Raw genomic sequence first — 21,322 nt, 5'->3', positions numbered from 1 at the left:
AGGCATCTCTTCATTTCCGCCGGTGCTAGACGAAATAAGAGAATGAGATCTATCCTCATTGTTGTCCGAGTCCGACGATATAGCCACGTCGTACTCGTCATCTTGTTGGGAACCACCTCCCCTACCCCCACCTTGTTGTATTTCAGTGAGTAGCAATTGGTCCTATGATCTTCTTCTATCTATAAATATTATATAAGTTGAAGTTATAAGTATGGACACAAAAAAAATTATAAACTCAATTTTATGAAATTATGAAATATGAATTGTAAAAATAATTTTTCATTACTTACTTGCATGCGTTCAGCCTGCACTCGGGAAACCTCTTCCATAATTTCTCGACGACTAGGTCACCTTGATTTTGAGGGACGACTAGTACTTTGATCTTGGGCAATTCCCTTGCCCCGATCACCACGTCCCGGTCCACCACGAGAAGAAGATATAGTGATAAATGAAAGTAGTATGGATGGAATATGTATGGAGTATGGAATAAGTGGTAAATTACGAGCACAACAACAAATATAGTAATAAGTAGAAACTAGTAAACAACTTGAGCAATTAGAGAGAATGAGGAGAGAATAGATAAATGGAGATTGAGAATGAAATCCTTGTAAACACAAGAATGGGGTGAGTAGAAATGAGGGGGAAGTGTGGTATTTATAGGAGTAAAATTGGAAGAAATAAAAAAAAAATTGAAATTTCAAATTCGGCAGAAACCGGCGGTTTACCGCCTGAACCGACGGTTCAGTCCACGGTTTTCTGATGGAAACCGGCGGTTTCTAACCGGTTTTCAGGCCTACACACTGCACCCTATGACCCGCCACCTGAAAAGTCACCAAAACCGGTGGTTTTCGTCAGAAACCGCCGGTTTTCTGCAACCCTAGCCTGCACCCCTACGAACCCTAACTTGAATACCGCCGTTGGAACCGTTGAACCGCCGGTTCACGGCTCAACAATACCTCGACCCTTAAAAGGCCCGTCTGAACCGGCAACCCGCCGGACGGTTCAAATCGTCGGTTCCGGTTCCGGTTCATGAACCGGCGAGCCCGAACCGGCGGTTTTCGGTTTGTGCATGCTTAGTTTCAAGTCTCCAATCTGTATATTGAGAAAGATGATGGCGATCTCTCCCCCCTCTCATATGTAGTCGCGTTATCATCCCTTTTGTTCAAATTTTAGTTTTATGCATTACTCCATTTGTCCACGATTTAAAGATATGTTTTGCTATTTCGAGACGTTCACAATTAAAAAGACTCATTCATTTATTTTTGTCACAATGCATTTCATAGAATTATTAACTCACATTCCAATATAAATAAAAGTAAAACCTTACGTTCTAGAATTTTCGCCCATTTCTTTTCAAAGGTAAATAATTTCTTAAAATTAGTGGTGAATCCTAATGTATAAATAAATGGTGCACTGGGGGGAGTGTAGCTTCAACAAAATGTATGATACATTTAAAAAAGAATTGCAAAAATAGTTAGACCTTTGGGTGCAATATATAATGACTTAAAAAACTGAATTCACCTTTGAATCTATCCAAAGCATAACAATGCATTTTCGGTATTATTTTTATACAAATGGAAAATATATTTCCACACAACGGTTAACATTGAAAAGGAACATACGGATTCCAAATACTGAAATACCAAATTAAACCAATGATATTTTAATTTTTTATTGAAGCAATTGTTAATGATATGTACTTATACAATTTTTTAAGAAAATAATATACTTTCACACAAGAGTCATATTTTTCTATTTGGGTCCGTCTCATATGTTTCATATTCCACTAACTCATATTTTATTATAAAATTAATAATATAATAAAAAAAGTATTTCTAACCGACCGTGTTCGTTCTTAAAATTTGTGTTCACACCAAATATGACCAGTGAGATAGGGAGAGTACTGCTACTAAAATACAGTAGATAAATGCACACATTTGCAAGAAAAAGAAAAAGGAAATCGTAGCCCTTCTTTTTGGAGTCGAGAGTTGTAATTCGGCGGAATAAAACAGATAACAAATCACTCAATTTGAAGCACCAATTTCCATTAATGGCGACCCTCCAAATTTCCAACCCACCTGCCGAATTGTCACTGTCTCACTCTTCCATGGCTCACATTTCCGTCGCCTTTTCGCCGCTCCTAAGCAAAAATGTGCGCTGCAACATCTCTTCAGCGAATCGCTCCAGAAATTCCTGCACCTCCAAGCGCCACCGCACTGCGGTTTACTGCTCTTTCATACCTATGGAGTCCGCCAAAATTAAGGTCGTCGGCGTCGGAGGCGGCGGCAACAATGCCGTCAATCGCATGATTGGCAGCGGCTTGCAGGTTTCCTCGCCTCAACCCTACTTTGTCAATTTCCTTTTTCCTTTTTGATATTTATGTATTTCAAGTGCTGCAATATCCGCTAGCCTTAATCATTGGTTAACATTTGTGTCTTTTTGATTTATTGAAAATCTGAAGAGATGTTAGCTTATTATGTGAAGCCCTTTGATTTGATTAAAATGTGGCGTTGTGTGTCTCGTTTCGTGACAGGGAGTGGACTTCTACGCCATAAACACGGATGCTCAAGCTCTTCTCCAATCTGCTGCGGAGAATCCTATTCAGATTGGGGAGCTTTTGACTCGTGGACTTGGTTAGCGTCTCTCGATTTATGCAAATTGAATTGTTTTGACTGCGAAAACTTAGTAATTCTACTGCTATGTTGGTGTATAGTATTAATGGAAAGAGGGATATTATCTTGGATTTAAATAATGTATGATGTCAGCTTCTTTGATGGTGTTGTTGTGTCAAATTTTTTGAATGTTGGGTTTACACGAGGTGAAGTGCAGGCACCGGTGGAAACCCGCTTTTGGGTGAACAAGCTGCAGAGGAGTCAAAGGAAGCCATTGCAAATTCCCTCAAGGGATCGGATATGGTGTTTATAACTGCCGGGATGGGTGGTGGTACAGGTTCTGGTGCGGCTCCCGTTGTTGCACAAATTGCTAAGGAGGCAGGCTACCTGACTGTTGGTGTTGTTACCTACCCATTCAGCTTTGAAGGACGTAAAAGATCCAATCAGGTAGGTGGTGTTTTTGTTTATTTGAGCAACAAGGATTTGATTTGCTTTCCTGAATACATCGCTATCTCATGATCATTGAAGTGCTCTAATACCTGTTGAATGCCTTGGACATTATCTTTCTAAGTACATGTAACTTCTGAGAAGAAAATTTTACCTAACAATCAAATCATTTATGATGACTCATGTTTGGGAATCTGTGAGTCATGCTTGAATATAAAGTTATACATCAAGAAGCTGAAATGTTTTGGGTTTGCTTGTTATTTGCTTGTTGGGTGGTCTGTGTATGCCCAGAGGTTTTAATATTTTATTTATTGTTATTGTTTTCATAGTAATTTTTTTTTTGTATTTGACTGTGATTTTTACGAGGATACCTTGTGTAAACTGTGCTTAATTTAAGCATTACTTATCCTTTACCTATTGTGATTGCAACATTTGGCTTAAAGGCGGAACCAGAAGTTTTAGCGAATTGTTGGAGTGCTTTGTAAAGTGATTCGTCAGTATGGGTTTTTAACCAAAGATATCATCCACTTATCAAATTTAAATTTGTCTGTCAGTCACTTATTATGCATCTTGTTCTGTTTCAGGCTCTTGAAGCAATAGAAAAGCTGCAGAAAAATGTGGATACACTTATAGTGATTCCAAATGATCGTCTCCTGGATATTGCTGATGAACAGACCCCCCTTCAAGATGCTTTCCTTCTAGCTGATGATGTTCTCCGTCAAGGTGTCCAGGGAATATCTGACATAATCACAGTAAGTAATTCATATGAACTTGTAGCACTTCATTTACATATCCTTCTCTTTAACTGAGCAATCCTTGATGCTCAATCTTGTCACTATATCAGTCTGTCTTGTGCTTTCCCTCATTTAATAGATAATTGGTTCTATGATTTTCCCGATTACAAAATTCATCATGGAGACGACTGAGCTTTCAGTGGTCAATTGTAATATTCTTAAAAGTTGAAATTTTAGGACCTTCATTCCTAGTTGAGGTTTGTGTAATGAGAACATGTTCAATATTTTAACCTATTGTAGAACTCAATAATTCTTGTTCTTGCAGATACCTGGTTTGGTAAATGTGGATTTTGCAGATGTTAAGGCAGTCATGAAGGATTCTGGTACTGCTATGCTGGGAGTAGGCGTTTCCTCTAGCAAGAACCGAGCTGAAGAAGCAGCGGAGCAAGCAACACTGGCTCCATTGATCGGCTCTTCCATTCAATCCGCTACAGGAGTTGTTTACAATATTACTGGTGGGAAGGATATAACACTTCAAGAAGTAAATAGGGTGTCGCAGGTACTGCATTAACTTATCCGTCTCATTTCAAAATATCATTCTCTCTAAATCTCTCTGTGGTCCTTGGCCTCCAGGTTGTTACGAGTTTAGCAGACCCTTCTGCGAATATTATATTCGGTGCAGTCGTGGATGAGCGATATAATGGAGAGATACATGTTACGATTATTGCAACTGGGTTCACTCAGTCATTTCAAAAGACTCTTCTGACTGGCCACCCAAGGGGAGCAAAGCTGTTGGAGAAGGCAGGCAGCCTAAACAGCAGCAAGTCTCCGGTGGCACTCGGCTCATCGGCCTCTTCTGTCAATGCTAATCAGCCGCCTTCTCGAAGGCTCTTCTTTTAGGTTCTTATTTTTCTTTTCATTATTCCTTTTCCATGATTCTCATGTTTTCTCTGGCGCGTTAGATAGGGTTGATGTTGCAGCTCGATTTAACTATTATGATCTATTGTATAATATGTTGAATTGCAGTTTTGGAATGAATGCTTCTTGGAGTTTGTGCTTATCAAATGTAATGTAGTAATCTAGTGAACTTTACTCACTCTAGGTAGATGAGAGTTGCCAATTTGGATTCCGATCTTGGTATATTACCTAAGAAACAAGATACATATACTTCGCAAATTAAGCTAATCAATGAAATTTATACCAAAATCTACAACACTGGGATTATCCATTTTAGGCGATTCATGCTAACCACCATTGAAAATCCTTTTCTTTAATTCCTTTTATAAGAGGGACATAAAAATAGTGAGGTATACAAATTTAGAACACTATACTCAACAATGGATTTGGTGAAAAAATAGAAAAGAATCAAGCAACGCACCCAGCAACCGAACCAATTAACTCCCCTTCTGTGTTCACTAACTATCTCAAGCCAAAATTCTTGCTCTAATTCACAAGTACCAATCTTTTATGAATTCTCTTTCCTATAAAAAGTAATCTGGAGGAGGCTTTTTCACCGCTGCTCCTCTCGATTCCTGCATATCAATCATCATCACCATTAGTTGCAATGCAACGCTTAAATGTCAAGCGTCCAAAATCTTATAGAATGACAACGTTTGAACCCCGTGAATAAAGGCATAAAGAGGGGAAACCATGAAAATCCAGGTAGCTGGACTTGGAGAACACAAAGTAATATACAATACAATAATGCACATACCAGTGGAGCTGCTTCAAATACACGGAACTTCTTCTCAAGGTTTTCATCTAGCTCGAGAATTGCAGCAATGTTTCCACATCTGCAGCACAACAGATTCATTACATATTTTCATTAGTCAACAAAAATGAGGACTAATAGCATCAGTACCTGTAGCAGTAATTTGGAGCTGACCAGACTGTAACTATCTGTTCATTAAACATCCATTTATAACCTTCCATTACCAGCTGATGGGCACGACATATATAGTCGATGTTATTTGAGTGATTAAATGTAGTGACAACACTTCCACCAAATAAAAATCCTGCACCACGAGGACTGAGACCCCATCCATCAACAATGTCTTCTGGATCTGACCAAAGGAGATCACACATGGCACCTTCGTGGGGTACTTCTTGCTTTCGATCTATTGTACGAATCTATCACATGAGCGATGTTAACACATTTACACATGATAAAATGTAAACTATAAGGAGCAGAGCGGTGATTTTCGAACAGACTGCCAGACCTGGTCTAATGTGGATATCGCAGGAGACAAACCGCCATGAACACAAAATATTTTGTTATCAATGAGTGCCGACAAGCTGCAGGAGATAAAAACAAGAAAGGATTTAAGATACATCAATGAGACCCAAAATATCATTCAAGAGTTACTGGAAAATCCAATTTGGTAATACAGGCATACGTTTGAAGATCCAAATGAAGTAAAGAAATACAGATGCGACCATGACCGAGGCAACTAACAAATAGGAACTTCGTAATTTTCCATTGTTTTTTAAATTCAACCTATGAAACTCAAACAAAGTTAACAGCTCCATTTGAGAACAGATTCATACATATTAGGAAGATGCCAACCTTAAGTAATCAAAAATTTCAGTGCAATATCTCCAAACATTGATGGAACCATATTTCCGGAGACACTCATCATAGAAACCATACACCTGAAAGAGCATAGCGGTGATGAGTACTTTACTGATTAGATCTCAACATCACAACAACAACAACAACAGCAAAACAAACCTGTGTTATCTGTCGGCTCTCATGGTTCCCTCTGATAAGTGTTATCCTATCAGGATATCGTACCTGTCATTGCATTGTATGTTAGTTGAGTTAGGCCATTATGGCAGTATCCTTGTTTTCATGGACAACTAAAATGCTATGTATGAGATATGCTAGTGTATGTCCACAATGATTTGGCAGATTTTTTAATCAAAATCTGTCCATTTATATTCAAGATTTCAAGTTAAAAGGCATTTACCTTCAGGGCAAGTAGAAGCAGGAATGTCTCAACGGAGTAAAATCCTCTATCAACAAAATCTCCAAGAAACAAGTAGTTCGTTTTTGGACAATCACCTCCAACTCTAAAAAGCTCTTTCATGTCATAGAACTGTCCATGTATGTCTCCACAAATCTACATCAACCATTGTGATAAGGTATTAAAACCCCATCATGGGACCAATAGATTCAAACAAGAATCATACAAAACTGTCAGATCTAGAGAAGCAGCAGCTAAAGTAAAAAAGGATAATAACAAAAAGGCCCATATTCTACCTTACCCTTAATCACCCATGTGTTTTCTTTATCTTGGGGAGACAATCTGGGGGATAGGGTAGGATGGGGTTTGCAATTAGTTTACAGTACATTTGGGTTGTAGATTATGAATTTGGCTGGAGGTTTAAGATGATTGATATAGAAATTTGTCTAGTTCTACATCAAACTGTTTTGAAGGAGCAGCCTCTTAGTATTAGGAGTGTTATCTTTTATTATTTTAATTATTTATCTATTTCTTTTTTTGTTTCTGCAGTTTCTCCCATATTATTTCCTTTTCCATTCTTCTCTTTTCTATTAGTATTCTGCTACTTTACAGTAACAAACTTTCATGGTTTAGGAGTCCCCTGGACCAAAAATAAAATAAGTAGATTGTTGGAATAGCATTGATGCCATTTAACCAAGAGTCTTCACTTTTAGCAATGGTCAGATGATTGCAAAGGGAAAACAGATGCAAGTACAGTGATGCCCAACTATCGTAAAAAGCAAGGTGTAGAATTCTGCTTTGTTATTATTTGAGTTATCAAGACATGTCAACTACGGTTTCTCCAAATCATGAATCACACATTACATGGGCAGGAAAGCTATTTCATCAGCCTTTTGTTCTTTATTAACAGTCATCCTAACGGTAGTTATTCACTTATTTGTGACACACTGATACTTTTTGAGAGCTCAAATGCTATTTTGCAGAACCGGTACCTTACAGATATCAGCTGAATCTACTCAGCTTAGCTTCTCATCTCCTCACTTTTTATAAGCATCAACTATATGAACATAGACTTCCTCAGCGAAACATAGAAATTTCTATCATTAATCACTCATGAATTGGTACTCATTCCACTTTTAGTACCAAACGCAACTCTCGTATTGCTAAAACAGTACAGACATGTCTCGCCCCTCAACATCTAAAATGAGATATGTTGAGTAGTCTACATTGCGCAATTTAAGCTACACAAACCACAAACATCTCGCCGCGATTCATACATCCTATTCGAATAGACAATAAGGAATTAAAAAAATTCAACAAAGGCACCTGAATCACTCGTCAATTCTTTAATTCAGGTAAGAAACAAAGCTAATAACAATAGTAATGAATAGATCGAAGAGGTTTGGTGCTCCGAAAACTTACAGTGACAGGAGCATCAACGCGTTGAACATTGCTCTCTTCAACGAGGATTTCAACGGCTTTGAGACAGAGATCCTTGACTTGGTACTCGGTGAGCGGCTCGCATCGCTTCAACTGCTCAATTTGGCGGTCTAGGTCGGACATCTCGAATTCCGATACTGCTAGGGTGCAAGTGCAATCGTATGGCCTTCGAGATAACGAAGGATCTTGAGATTGAGCATCAGACCATTGCGGAAACTTCTTCTGCTTCCCAAATCTAGGTCGATTTCAGTGTGTTTCTCAACTGGTGGTGAGGTCAAATTTCCCTAAAATGGACCACCCAAACGGAGAAATAGCAAAATTTTACTGTGGGTGCCTTCCTTTTCTAGATTTTATAGTACTCATTCTGCAATAAAAAAAAATTGTGGCAAGTCTAGTCAATTATTTACAGAAAGAAAGAAAAAAAAAGGAAAGAGGATATTTTTACAATTATACTTGTTCCACATTATACATGGCATTATGGTCAGATTAATATATTTTCATACACCTAATATATGGAACATTTCCTTAGTTTATTGGCATTTATTTTTTTATTGAAATTTTTTATGCACATAAATTTAATTTTCATATTTTTAATTTTTTATAGTATACTATTGAAATATTAAATATTAGAATTAATTTATAAGTATGCTAAGAAGTGTAATTATATATAATATTGAAACTAAATGCATCTAAAATACTTTTCGCATTTTTATGATTTTATTTCTTTAATTAAATATTTTGATGCATTTTCAATTCATTTTTCAGTAAAAATAAAATTAAAGTTTCTCCCACCTTTAATATTTTTCATTAAGTTTTTACTATATGTTATTAAAAATTAAGATTAATTAATCAATATACTAAATATTTCAAATTATCACATTTTATCACTACTTCTATAGATTTTTTATAAAATAAAAAATAAAGTATCATTTTAGTATATTAGTTTATTATGAGTTCAATTTAGTTTTCTTGGAACATTAATTAATTAATATTCATCAAAAAATAAGTTTTCTTCCATCTTTAACATTTTACTGTATATGCTATTGAAATTTTTGATGCATATAAATTTGTTCTGTTGCATAACAAATGTAAGTGTTCTTACACTATTAATATTTTATTTTCTTGCTTAATTTTTAAAAAATATTTTTACATGTTATAAAATATATTAAAAGTTGTAATTAATTAATATACTAATAAAGTTCAAATTAATTAATTTCAATTTCTAATAGTATAATATAAAAAAATTTAAAATAAGAAATAAAATTTATATGCATAAAAAAATTCGAATAAAGAAATAAAGACCAATAAATTGATGAAATCTTCCATGTATTAAATGTATTTAGTTTCCACTTTCCATAATACACATGGTTATTGATAACACTTGTAAAAAACTGGTCACACCAAATCATATTGCCAACTTGGTATGTCAAGACCATGGAATATTTTCTCCGTTTTTCTTGCACACAAGATTTACGGTTGGTTTGATACCATCCAATAACCCAGAAAAGAGCCTCATTTCTTAATTATTCCAATGTTTGATACCCATTTGATTTTTCTCAAAGCCCACTAAACTACACTCAGCCCGCAAAAAGCCCGATGAACAATAGTAGCTTTCACCCGATAACTTTTCCAAAAAAAATGCTATGATTATATTCTGTGTTCAAAATATTTGCCAGGAATAAAACATCTTTCCAAAAAAACCCTCATCTTCTCAATGCCACTTTCTTCTCTTCTCATCCGCCCGCTGCTTTTGGTTCCCAAAATTCAAGCTCTTGTTTTGGATGAAAGCTACAAACGACACTCGACGAACAACACGAGGTTGGATTCTATCTAAATTCATCTTTGTTACACCTCAATTTTTGCACGAGAGATTTGATGCGAAGCTTCTTGCTATATTTTTTGTTTAGCAGATTCACACCATAGAACACGATCTCTGAGGGGAAATCAACTTCAACACTAATTTTCAAGGACAAAGCTACAAGTTGGAAGAAGTTTCTTTCTTCTTGTCGCCTTCTGCAACGTTCTGGGTTCCATAGATAAAAGCTTCACTTCTTGTCAATTCTTACAATTTTCTGAGTATGGGTTCATAATAATTCCCTACACGGTTTTGTATGGTCTTTTTTGTGCTCTAATTTACCTCTCTGAGGGGAAATCAACTTCAGCCCTAATTTTCAAGGACGGTTTTGTTTGTATGGCCTTCTCTGTGCTCTCTATCTCTAGTAGAGAGGTATTAGGTCCACTATTTTTTACACGGCTCATTGTTATCCTTGAATCTGCAATTGTTATTTTTTTGTTTCTCATTTTTAGGCATAGAAATTTTCTCAATTTGGAATTGGGGATGGAATGTTGTTCTAATGTGTAGTCATGAAATCTCCATATATGAATGTTTCTTCTATTTGTGCAGTTGAGTTTGAAATAGCTTTGTGATCAAAAGAATATTAGTTACTTACAATAAGTACAAAGTTCCCGTCGAACGAGGAATTATTTTTGCTGATTCAGGACATCATTCGTACACACCAACAACAAACCTCTGTCATTCTCCATGAGTTTTTCCAATAGAACAATGTTGGTAGGCGGTCGAGATCAAACAATCCACGACGTTTATTTTGTCGTTTAGCCTGCATCCCCACCCAAGTGATGCGTTTAAATAGATTAGTAGGTGTCACAGACCGCTCTTGCTTAGATAATCTGCATATGGATCGTAATTGTTTTGGGAGGCTTTGTATACTCCCTCCGTCCCAGCCTAAGTGATACGTATTCTTTTTTGGTACTTCCCAGCCTAAGTGATACGTATTCTTTTTTGGTACGTCCCAACCTAAATGAGACGTTTCATTTTTTGGCAACAATCAACTCACTCCTCTCACCCACTTTATTCTCTCATCTCTCCTACTTTATCATCTCTCTTACTTTATTCTCTCTTTCTCTTTATTACTTTATTCTCTATCTTACTTTTTTCTTTCTTTCTCTTTCTTACTTTACTCTCTCTCTTATTTTACTATCAATAATTTAATCCACTAAATACCACTACCTAAATTCTTGTGCCAAAATAGAAACATCTTGCTTAGGCCGGGACGGAGGGAGTACTTTTTAGAGAACGGGCTGGGTTGGAAGACAAAGTTTTTGTTAAAGTGGAAGAACAAGTAGCAATTTTCTTATGTGTATTAGCACACCATAAAAAAACAGGGTAGTTAGCTTTGAATTTTTGCGCTCCGGGCATACGGTTTCAAACTATGTACATGTAGTCCTCAACGCCCTCATAAAGCTTCATGCTCTATTTGTTGTGAAGCCTATTCCAGTACTAGCTGACTGTGTCGACAATAGGTGGAAGTGGTTTAAGGTACATACAATTATGATTTTTCCATAAACGAAGAATATTCTTGCACATACCCACCTTAGAATAGTATTAATCCTTTCTATGTGTTGTTTTGTATGTCTTGTAGGGCTGTTTGGGTGCTTTAGATGACACATATATCACTATGAGGGTAGACATGGCTAACAAACCACGATATTGAACTAGGAAAGGGCATATAGCGACAAACACTCTGGCTGCATGCACTAGAGATATGCGTTTTACGTATGTGTTGCAGGGGTGTGAGGGGTCGGATGGTGATGCACGAGTCCTACGGGACGCTGTGACACGTGAATTTGGACTTAAAGTGCCTAGAGGTATCACTTCTAGTTTGTTAAAAATATTTCTAGTTTTCACTGTGTTTATCACATAGTTCTTCCTATACAAGGGTATACATTCTACTAGCCATTTCAAATTTACTCGTAGGTCACTATTATGTGACAATGGACATGCGAATAGTGAAGGATTTTTAACACCCTATAAAGGAGTTAAATACCACCTAAAAGAATGAGGTCCAAACACTGAGAGGCCCAAGAATCCTCGTGAAATATTTAACATGCGGCATACGAGTGCGAGAAATGTTATTGAAAGGGCATTTGCGGTACTTAAAATGCGTCGGGAGATTCTCCGTAGCTCATCATTCTACCCGATAAAAATACAAATTAGGTTGATTATGGCTTATTTTCTGCTACATAATTACATTCGAGGTGAGATGACTGTAGATCCAATCGAGGAGTTAGTGGACAACAATGTGGACGACATTGGATTGCAAGAAGATCATGACAATTCAATGTATGTAAATGCTATTGAACCAACGCCTCAATAGAATGACCTACAGGATCAAATTGCTGCTGAAATGTGGGTGCGTGGGGCATATATTTGTAGTGTTGATAAGCACATCCCTTGTTTTTTTACATGCACAATATATTCACATTTGTTACCAGTGTCCATCTTTAAATCAATTCGTGACTAATATATTGTATACCCTATTCGATACAGGATGAAATCCCACGAAGTTCATGATCAGCATGACGCCCCATAGTGCCGATGTGGGCAAGGCAAGATGATAGTTCGATGTAGCGGGAAATTTGCCAATAACCCTAGCCGTTACTACTATAAATGCCCATATATGGCAAGTATGCTCAATCCTTTCTATGGTGTGGCGAATTTCAAGCCAGCATACATACTATCAAAGATGAAGGATTCCTGTGTTAGCCGCCAGTTTACAAGGGGTGTAGTACTGATCTACTTTCGTCCACGGTGATTGATAAATCTGCCACTGAAACTGCCACTTCTATGCCCATCCGATCACGGACACTATCTGATCTTGAAACAAATGTTGCTGTAATTTTCATGAGCATGGTTCTTGTGTTACTTGGTGCTATCCTCAGAAAGATGTTGTAGACTTTGCATTTTGGCTTTTGGATTTTAGTTTCTCCTAACTTATGTACCTAAGTGATGTTGATCCACATACATTAGACGTATTGTTGACAGATTCAACATCTTTATTTATCATATTTGTATTAGTTTTGCTGCTAAAACTCTGCCATTGTATTGCATCTGGTATGAAATTGATATTTGGACCACTTATGAGTTCATTTGTGCCATACTCGATTCACTTAGCTGCAATCCATATAAAATATGACCAAGTAGTGCATCCCTAAATTTAATAGCATCAATACAGTAGGAAATAGCTGAGCATATGCAGAAGCAAAATACTCATTTCTTGGAAAAAATGAAATTGACAGTAGCATAATATTTTTGAACATGATCCACGGCTTGGAATAATTCACTCGTTGCTAAGCAACCATGCTAGCCTCCTCCTCACAAGATGCATTTGTTCCATATGACTTATAGGACTCATCTTCCATGAATACAACAATGAATATTATGGATAACTCAAGATATAACAAAAAAATATCAATTTTGAAGTGAGCTACACTAACCATCAGAGAGATAGAAAGGCATGTACCCATCTGCCATGATTATGCATTACTCGAAATAGGTTTCCAGCATATAAGGAGAATACGAGCATATCACCCTCAGCAAGATGATTATCATTAGCAAAACGTGACCATCCACGTTTGAAGAAGACGACTTAAGCTTCTATGGTCACTTGTACCTGCCACGAGTGTGTCTCACGAAATACAAGTACACATAGTGATGGAAGAGTGATAAGGCCGATTTCATGCATTGGTTATGGGGTTAAATTCTATGATTTCTATAAACTAATACACATTTTAAGTTTAGGTGCGTAGAGAATCTGCCAGGTCAAGGAAAAATCTACAAGGCAGAGAAAACCGAAGGAAAATGGAGTGAAAGAGCTAGCTGCAACCTGACCCAGGAGATTGCAGAAGCAGTTGTGAGCGGAAAAGTATCTTTTTGAAGGACTTTCTAGGAGGGCAAAATCGAAAAATCAGCAGAGAAATTACCCTAGAAGTTTGAGCCTCAGCTATAAATAGAGAGACAACATGAAGAGAGGTATCACCGATCATCATTCATATTTTACTTTTTCCTCTTAACTCATTACTTCATACACTTTTCTCTACGCACTTAAGCCCTTATGAGGTAAAATTCTGGGAGTTCGTGGTAGCCTAGTCTGAATTCTGTGGTGTAACACCATCCTCGTGAAGGGCGAAGATACAATTTACTGTTTTCCGTCGTTTTAAGCCGAGACTTCATCGTTTTAGAAGCTCGGCGTTTATTGTTTCCGTGTTGAACCTTAAATATCATAGCTATGGAAGTTTATGTTTTCTGTTTAGCTGATTCTAATGTTTGATTGTTGGTATTTAGTGTTTTGGATGCTTTTCGCAATTGAAGTTTGATTCGGAGTGGAGATCTGGTTTATCGGAGTTGATTTATCGTTGAATTGGTTGAATCGAAGTTGAGGAGTATAGGTTTGACATATCTGAGTTGATTTTTGGGTTGATCTGAGTTGAATTGTTAAACAGAGTTGTGGATCTGAGTCGTGATGTTCTGAATTTGCATGGTTCTGGATGTTTACTGTTTTCTGCTTGTTTGCTCGGCCTAGTAGTTTAGATCTAGTCATTTCCTGTTTGATCGTAATGTTTGAAGTCAGATTTGTGATTACTCTATTTTCGTATGCTTGATGCCCTGTTTCGTTTCTGTTAAGTTAGATTGTTGGAGGAGATCAAGGTAGAAGTTAGTTAGAAGTCGGATCTGTCGTCTATGTTGTTTACTTTCTGCAGCTTTTCTGTCGTACTAGCTAATTCGGGAAAATGGTCCCCCACTGCATGTTTAAGTTTTGTTTAGCCGTCTTAGGAAACCCGTTTACCTGGTCTAGTAGTTTAGTTTAGAAGTTGAGTTTCTCTAGTTGAAATTTCATTTCTGTTACCCATGCATGCATACGTTCTCTTTCTGTTCCCTAGGTCTAGCGGATAGGATAGTCACTTTTAATTTGTCCCAAGTCTAGTAGTTAAACAGGTCTTAACCCATGAGTTGCGTGGCAGCAGCCAAGTTTTCTGAACACTTGCTTACCCAGTCCGTCTCTGTGGGATCGATCCTTACTGTCCTACTAGCCAATAGTAAATGAGATATGGTTTTGATAGGAATTGAGAGTATCCCAACGACACAGACAAATAATTTTAGGGAGTTCCTAGGCCTAGCGGTTAAGTGAATCCTCTGGACCTGTTTGATCTGCACTTGCACCACACAGTACACATCAGTTCAATTACCTATCAAAGAGGGACACTAAGAGATTCAATAAATCTCGGTGAAAAAATTAACATGGAGTTATAGCATATGGTATTTTTTTTAAATAATCGAATCACATAAAATAATACTACACAATACCAAGCTCTCGCTACTTTCACGTGACGAATATATTATGGAAAATGTTGGAAGCTGAGTTATTACCACAGGCGATCCACAAGACTTATTACAGAAAGCAAGAAAAGGTAAGAGCCTGAAGTGTACAAGTCGATAGAGTCTCATTTTTGTCGAACCTAGGGCGCGGGGAAGGTGGTTCCGTATCACAATGCATGCTTGGCGCGAGCTTCATATCTCGATGGATATTGTAGAATGTGGGATAGTACCTTCAAATTATGCACTGTCATATATAAGAATACAGTCACCTTGGCTTGAATTATCAGCTTTGTAGCCTTTTCCTCATTCATGACTTGTCATCTCTTAGCACATGGAATTACTGTGAGTTTTATCTTGTGGTGTCTTTTTCCTCCAATTGTGAAATCTTTTCAAGTTCAAGACTACTCTACAAATACATCCAAACCTAGGCAAGTCATATTTCACAAAAATTGCATTGATTCGTCAAGTCGGGTCTCAACAACTCCATAGAGTTGTCCCTCAATCCGACGTTTATCAATGATGTCCATGTTGAATAATAAGAAAAGCAGTGTACCTTTACTATACACTCGTTGGGTAGTGACAAAAGATTTCAAGTGATAAATGACGATTCACAAAAGCTTTATTAAAGTGTTTTTAAAAAATTCAATAAGCTTTCATCAATCATTGAAAGTTATACTCCCTCCATCCCACAAGCTTTCTAATTTTGGAAAGTCTTTTCTCTCTAATGAGGTGGGACCCATTGTCCACTAACTAGGGGCGGAGGGAGGGTGGGGCCAGGGGGGCCCATGGTCCCCCCACTAATTCTTAAAAAACTTAGGGGTATTTTAGTAATTTCACAATAATTATAATTTATAATAAATATAATATTAGAGATAGGTTTCAGCAAAATATATATGAATCGTGCCTCTTAATTTAGCGTATTCATTCTGCCGTTCCAATCCAAGTCTGAATTTAGCGTATTCATTCTGTCGTTCCAAGTCTGAAATCTGGTAAACTAGAACTAGGTATATTCAAAACTCAAATATAATTCAATTAATTTTTCTACATAGGTTGTTTTTTTGTTTGGCTGCAATAATAATTCAAAGGGGGAGAAAGAAGATAGCTTATGTAATTCAATGGCTACGGTGGTTCTGTAGTTGGAATTTTATAACTCCAATTCTTTATTTGATGCGTGTGTTAATAGTTTTGCATACAGAAAATATCAAATATTTTGAACTTAATCAGTGTTGACTATTTTTGTAGGTATATGGATCGTTATTTCAAGAAACTTTCTTCTGTTGATTCTTTATCAGTTGAACCTTCACTTCTTCAACCTCAAGAAGATGGTTTCTACAAGGAAACATGAAGTTTTTCCAATGGTTTATTCATTAGTTAAGTTGTCGTTGATCTTACCAGTTGTCACTGCATCAGTAGAAAGAGCCTTTTCAGCAATGAAGATCATCAAGACTTCTCTACGTAATAGCATGGGAGACCAACTATTGAATGATTGCTTAGTTCCTTACATCGAAAAGGATGTTTTTGTTAAAGTTACCAATGAAACTATTATGCAGCGGTTTCAGAAGATGAAGAATAGAAGACAAATGTTATGATGTGATTGCATTTGACTTTTACATTTTGAACCTTATAATTTAATTTATGTAATTTTTTTTGAAGTTTAATTTTGGACCCCCCATTATGAAATCTCTGGCTCCGCCACTGCCACTAACAATACTTTAATAACTCTTTCTCTCCTACCTCTCTCTTTCTTTACAAATTTTACATTAAAACCTGTGCCGAACCCAAAGTGTATATTCTTTGGGAACGGGGGAGTAATATTTTTTGAAGCAAAAGCAGGAGAGTAAAGAAACTTTACCTGTGTAATACTTGGCTTTTCTGTAGCTAGGTGTCAGCATATCCTTAGATATGGATTTGAAGCACTATATTTATCCATGCCACTAATTAGTGAATTAAAATCAAAGTTAAAATAATTTTCATGTTGAATTATCCTATACCTGATGTCAGCCATTTAGATATATAAATATGGAGTAATGTTATTCAATTATTTGATATATAAATATTGAAAAATATTAGCTCCCACCTAATATGGATCTTAACTTTAAAGCTCAACATGAGGATTTCTACCATGGTGGGTGGACACCCGAAATGGATAGCATAATACTCAGTAGTATTCTGAGAGAGAAGCAAGCGCATAATTTTGTGGGCACCGTCATCCCGGTGGAGTTCTTGTACGAGGCTGAGGCAACTCTTGAAGAGGATATTGGTGTGCAAGTCAATAGGGACGACATCTACAATCGTTTGCTATTTCTGGAACGTCATTATCGGGCCTTCAAAGGACTTGTTGAGCATGCAGGTACAAGGTAGGATAAGCCATCGAACAAGGTCTTTGCTTTGGAGAAAACATGGATTGTTATTTTGAAGCTGCAATAAATAACTTTTTGTGTTTGAACCATCTCACATTATAATGTATTATTTTTTGTCATATGTCATTTGTTATCTCTTCAGGCTGACTAATTTCTTGGAGCATGCACTATTCATGGCGAACCTGAATACAAACAAATGCGAATGATGTTTGGGGGTGAAGGTTTAAAGCTAAAAAATAATGGAGAGGTCATCACCATTTCCGACACCACTTTAGAAGCAGAATTTGATGACACAACCCGTTTGGGTAAAGCACACGTCCGTGGGCAATCTTCTTCAGCAGCTGGTAAACAAAAGGGTAAGAAGAATCCACACATGCTTTTCGGCGGTGTCGGAAACGCCTTTGACCGCGAATCTATGAATGGTAAAGGAACAACTAGATCATCATCTACTTCTTGTGCTTCATCTAGCCCGAATGCACCTTGGCATCTTCCGTATGAATGAAATCAATTTCCAACATGCAACTTTCCAAATGTAATATTAGGATATCCATTTGGATAATAAGTCACCTACCTGTGACATGCTAGTTTCTTCTGCATATGTGTGTAATGTGGATGTTGTAAGATATGTACTCATGTTTGAATGTAAGATTTCTGGACTCATGAACCTCTAAAAGTAGAATGTAAGCAATTCCAATATAATGGTTATTTTTAGTGCTTCTTATATCTTTGTAACTTATTATCATTTCTGCTCCTGTGTTTTCTCCTGCAGTAACTTGAGTTGAATTCACCTAAGAGGAGATCATGGCTTTATATTCCTTTGACTATCTGTTCTTTTTTTGTGCTCGTTTCTTACCTGATAATGAATTATAACGATTTTCCTCATTCTTGAAGTTAGATTCGGGTATTCTTTTCTGCCCCTTAGCACATAGCACTGATAATAGAGCTACCCGATTCTTTCTACAACCTATCCGCTGAAGAAGTGAAAAGGGAAGTAAAGTCAAGGTGGAAAAAGTTAGAGGAATCTAAGCTTCTTGTTCCTAAATCAACTAGAGAAAAGTAGGCCAAAGGTCTAAAAAGATAATATAATAAAATGGTTGTTAGAATACAGTTTCATGATGGAGTGGTACTTCAAGCTATATTTTCTCTGTGGGAACAAACTTTTGCTCTATACAGCAAGATCATCATTATCTTCGTGCTGCCTATTTCTCTGAAATCCAAAAATAAGGACACTGAAACAAGATCATGATTACTGATCATATGGAAGCACATCATAGTATCATCTTTCTCTGTGTGTGGTTGTTCTTAAAGTTGATACTGTCTCAGTTTGCTTCACAATTTAATCGAATGCCATTGGCAACAATTTCTGGTATATCCCACCTTTTTTATGGGCAAACTTTGAACTATATCACTTATAATGCGTCTGAAAAACTGCATCTTGGAGCTCTATTGAAGCTAGAAGCTCAGGTAAATTCCAAATAACATTCATGATGGTTATAAATGTTTCCTAGCAAATACTCTTCTCTCCAGTGATTGTATCTATGCCAAAAGCCACTGTTGCACATTGCAAACAGGTAGAATATAGATATATATGCCAACTGTTTGCATTATGTGACCAACTATCTGCAATGTCATCAACAATTTTCAGGTTATAGTAGATGCTAAATGCTGAACACCAAAAATAGTAGATGCCAAATGCAAATCAGATATTAGCCAAAAAATTGGAGTTGGAGGATTACAGATCTAAATTCTGTAATTACATCAACTCCAACAAAACTAGAATGTCGATGTTTTAGGCTTACACACCAAAAGCTAAACATACATCTACAGATACAACGGAGTTGGAGGATTACAGATTCCTACGCACCAAATAGTTTTAGGCTTACACACCAAAAGAAAATTACCATTACCAGTACACATTCTTGTCACACTAAATAACACAGAAGATCATCACCTACATCCTTGATCAAGTGTGCTTCTCCAACATACGCACCATAAATGTATGACGAAAAGCTTTAGGAAGAGACATGAACAAATCCAAGCGTTGCACCTTCTCAAGAATTATCCCAGCAGCATCGAGCTGCTGCCCAAGAGTGAGGCCTTGAATATCTCCAAGAATTGCAAAAACTTCCTTCCTTGATTTGCTAACATCAAACTCATAGCCAATCCTATTGGTCAACTTATGAAGCCTTGAGTTAATATCTTCATTACTTTTAGCATGCATCTCCAGAAGGATATCAGACCTATCAACGACCTTACGCTTCTTGTTCTTTTTCTTAGCTGACTGAGTTTCAGTTCCGTGATCACTACCACTTGCACTTTGATCAAGGCCTTGAGGAGAGCTCTTATTCTGTGGATTGGCACCGGAAGGTGCACCAGTACTTGCAACATACTCACTGTCTCCACTTTCTTGGTTTGGGATACTATTCGAGCAAACTTCTTTAGACATTTCAGCCAGGCCCGCAACAGTAGTGCCTATAGCACGATCTTTTCTAAAGATCTCCTTCCATGCATCCTACATAGGCCATGACTTGAAACGCATGTTGCGGGCTTCCTTATCCGCCTAACACCACAATAGTAAACAATGAAATTTAATCAAATGGTATTTACTGTCCATGTTATAATTTCAACGAAAAAATATAGCATTCACATAACCATCACGATGCATACCCTAATGATTTGTTCCCACTAGTCATTGTCACAGTCAATCTTGTCGTCATTATGCAGGTTGAAGCCTACACGGCTTCGCCCGAGGATTCCACAAAGAGAGTTGTAGTTTTTTTTCCATTGGGAAATCTTGCATGTGATAAGGGGGCTTATCTTCAAGTCAGTACAAGGGAATTCACGCTTCAACGCCTCCAAAATACGAGACAGGTAGCCGCCATGGAAACCGTTATCCATTTTCCATCCATTGACAACGAGGCCCTTCATGGCTGACAACAGTACCTCCTCTTCAAGAGGAGACCAGCTTCTACGAGTGCGACCAATCTTCATTTTGAGTGTCGCCCTCCCCTTGTTTAGATCTGCATCAATTATAATCATAACACATCCAAGCCCCAATCATGCTACTAACCAAATCATATATAAAAGAGAAGTTCAAAACTAACTAACCATTTTGAGTCTGATCTGGATCGTCATTGTCACGGGATAGGTAGGAGTCTTCCATGGTTAGCGAACCTACAAGAAAGTGAAAATGTTGAGGGTCATACTTGGTTTTATTTTATTGCACAAACACAACTTTTTCTGAATGTTGTTATATTGTGACTCTTTGAGATGGATGAAAGAATGTATACATAAGTGGGAATTTGATAAAAATATGATAGAAATATTAACATTACAACGAGAAGAGACATACAAGTCCAATACAAATCGAACTCCATTAATTCAGTCACAATTCAACCAAAATATTACAAGGTGTATCGTCTTAACAAACTATACACAAAACCATATTTTACTCAAGTGACATCAAGCTTCGGTCAAAATTCAACCAAATTATATTTTACTCAAGTGACATCAAGCTTCTTCGAAAATGTCAACACAATGTCAATATTGTCGACCGATTGACGTTGTGTTGAAATTTTCTGGTGACGTT

At 37.0% G+C, this 21,322-nt stretch overlaps 3 protein-coding genes and 1 long non-coding RNA gene across 6 annotated transcripts; 3 read left to right on the top strand and 1 right to left on the bottom strand.

Annotated features, from left to right (window-relative positions):
• Window positions 1–1,895: 1,895 nt before the first annotated feature.
• Window positions 1,896–4,858, top strand: LOC121784847 (cell division protein FtsZ homolog 1, chloroplastic-like). Its single transcript, XM_042183097.1, has 6 exons — window positions 1,896–2,326; window positions 2,534–2,633; window positions 2,830–3,059; window positions 3,644–3,811; window positions 4,119–4,352; window positions 4,427–4,858. Exons 1-6 carry the CDS (start codon window positions 2,051–2,053, stop codon window positions 4,691–4,693), a joined length of 1,275 nt encoding a protein of 424 aa, XP_042039031.1. The 5' UTR covers window positions 1,896–2,050; the 3' UTR covers window positions 4,694–4,858.
• A 156-nt stretch (window positions 4,859–5,014) lies between these two features.
• Window positions 5,015–8,521, bottom strand: LOC121784848 (serine/threonine-protein phosphatase PP-X isozyme 2-like). The gene is made up of 8 exons (XM_042183098.1): window positions 8,182–8,521; window positions 6,763–6,915; window positions 6,525–6,587; window positions 6,360–6,445; window positions 6,013–6,088; window positions 5,655–5,923; window positions 5,508–5,586; window positions 5,015–5,325 (listed from the first exon to the last, which is right to left on the bottom strand). Exons 1-8 carry the CDS (start codon window positions 8,320–8,322, stop codon window positions 5,275–5,277), a joined length of 918 nt encoding a protein of 305 aa, XP_042039032.1. The 5' UTR covers window positions 8,323–8,521; the 3' UTR covers window positions 5,015–5,274.
• Window positions 8,522–9,781: 1,260 nt separating this feature from the next.
• LOC121783666 lies at window positions 9,782–11,967 on the top strand. Of its 2 annotated transcripts, XR_006046614.1 has the most exons (3): window positions 9,825–10,017; window positions 10,110–11,536; window positions 11,640–11,967. It is a non-coding gene; the product is annotated as an uncharacterized LOC121783666 (long non-coding RNA). The 2 variants fall into 2 exon arrangements; XR_006046613.1 differs by lacking the exon at window positions 11,640–11,967 and having other exon boundaries at window positions 9,782–10,017; window positions 10,110–10,632.
• Window positions 11,968–17,412: 5,445 nt separating this feature from the next.
• On the top strand, window positions 17,413–18,525 carry LOC121783884. 2 transcript variants are annotated; one of them, XM_042182067.1, is made up of 2 exons: window positions 17,413–17,723; window positions 17,876–18,525. In XM_042182067.1, the coding sequence occupies exons 1-2, from the start codon at window positions 17,456–17,458 to the stop codon at window positions 17,878–17,880; spliced, it is 273 nt and encodes a 90-aa protein (XP_042038001.1). In that variant the 5' UTR covers window positions 17,413–17,455; the 3' UTR covers window positions 17,881–18,525. The 2 variants fall into 2 exon arrangements, with proteins under 2 accessions (XP_042038001.1, XP_042038000.1); XM_042182066.1 differs by having other exon boundaries at window positions 17,414–17,730.
• The last annotated feature ends 2,797 nt before the right edge of the window (window positions 18,526–21,322 follow it).

The sequence above is a fragment of the Salvia splendens genome, chromosome 21, assembly GCF_004379255.2.
Source record: "Salvia splendens isolate huo1 chromosome 21, SspV2, whole genome shotgun sequence".
Lineage (NCBI taxonomy): Eukaryota > Viridiplantae > Streptophyta > Magnoliopsida > Lamiales > Lamiaceae > Salvia > Salvia splendens.
Note: the sequence above shows the minus strand (reverse complement) of the source record. Positions and strands in the feature narration are given on the sequence as shown.

Coding starts and splice junctions, on each gene's coding strand:
- LOC121784847 (XM_042183097.1), top strand. CDS start 2,051: ATGGCGACCCTCCAAATTTCCAACCCACCTGCCGAATTGTCACTGTCT. Junction 2,327..2,533: donor TGATTGGCAGCGGCTTGCAG/GTTTCCTCGCCT, acceptor GTTTCGTGACAG/GGAGTGGACTTCTACGCCAT. Junction 4,353..4,426: donor AAGTAAATAGGGTGTCGCAG/GTACTGCATTAA, acceptor CTTGGCCTCCAG/GTTGTTACGAGTTTAGCAGA.
- LOC121784848 (XM_042183098.1), bottom strand. CDS start 8,322: ATGTCCGACCTAGACCGCCAAATTGAGCAGTTGAAGCGATGCGAGCCG. Junction 5,924..6,012: donor CGATATCCACATTAGACCAG/GTCTGGCAGTCT, acceptor CTCATGTGATAG/ATTCGTACAATAGATCGAAA. Junction 5,326..5,507: donor TATTTGAAGCAGCTCCACTG/GTATGTGCATTA, acceptor ATTGATATGCAG/GAATCGAGAGGAGCAGCGGT.
- LOC121783884 (XM_042182066.1), top strand. CDS start 17,456: ATGGATCTTAACTTTAAAGCTCAACATGAGGATTTCTACCATGGTGGG. Junction 17,731..17,875: donor GTTGAGCATGCAGGTACAAG/GTAGGATAAGCC, acceptor TTATCTCTTCAG/GCTGACTAATTTCTTGGAGC.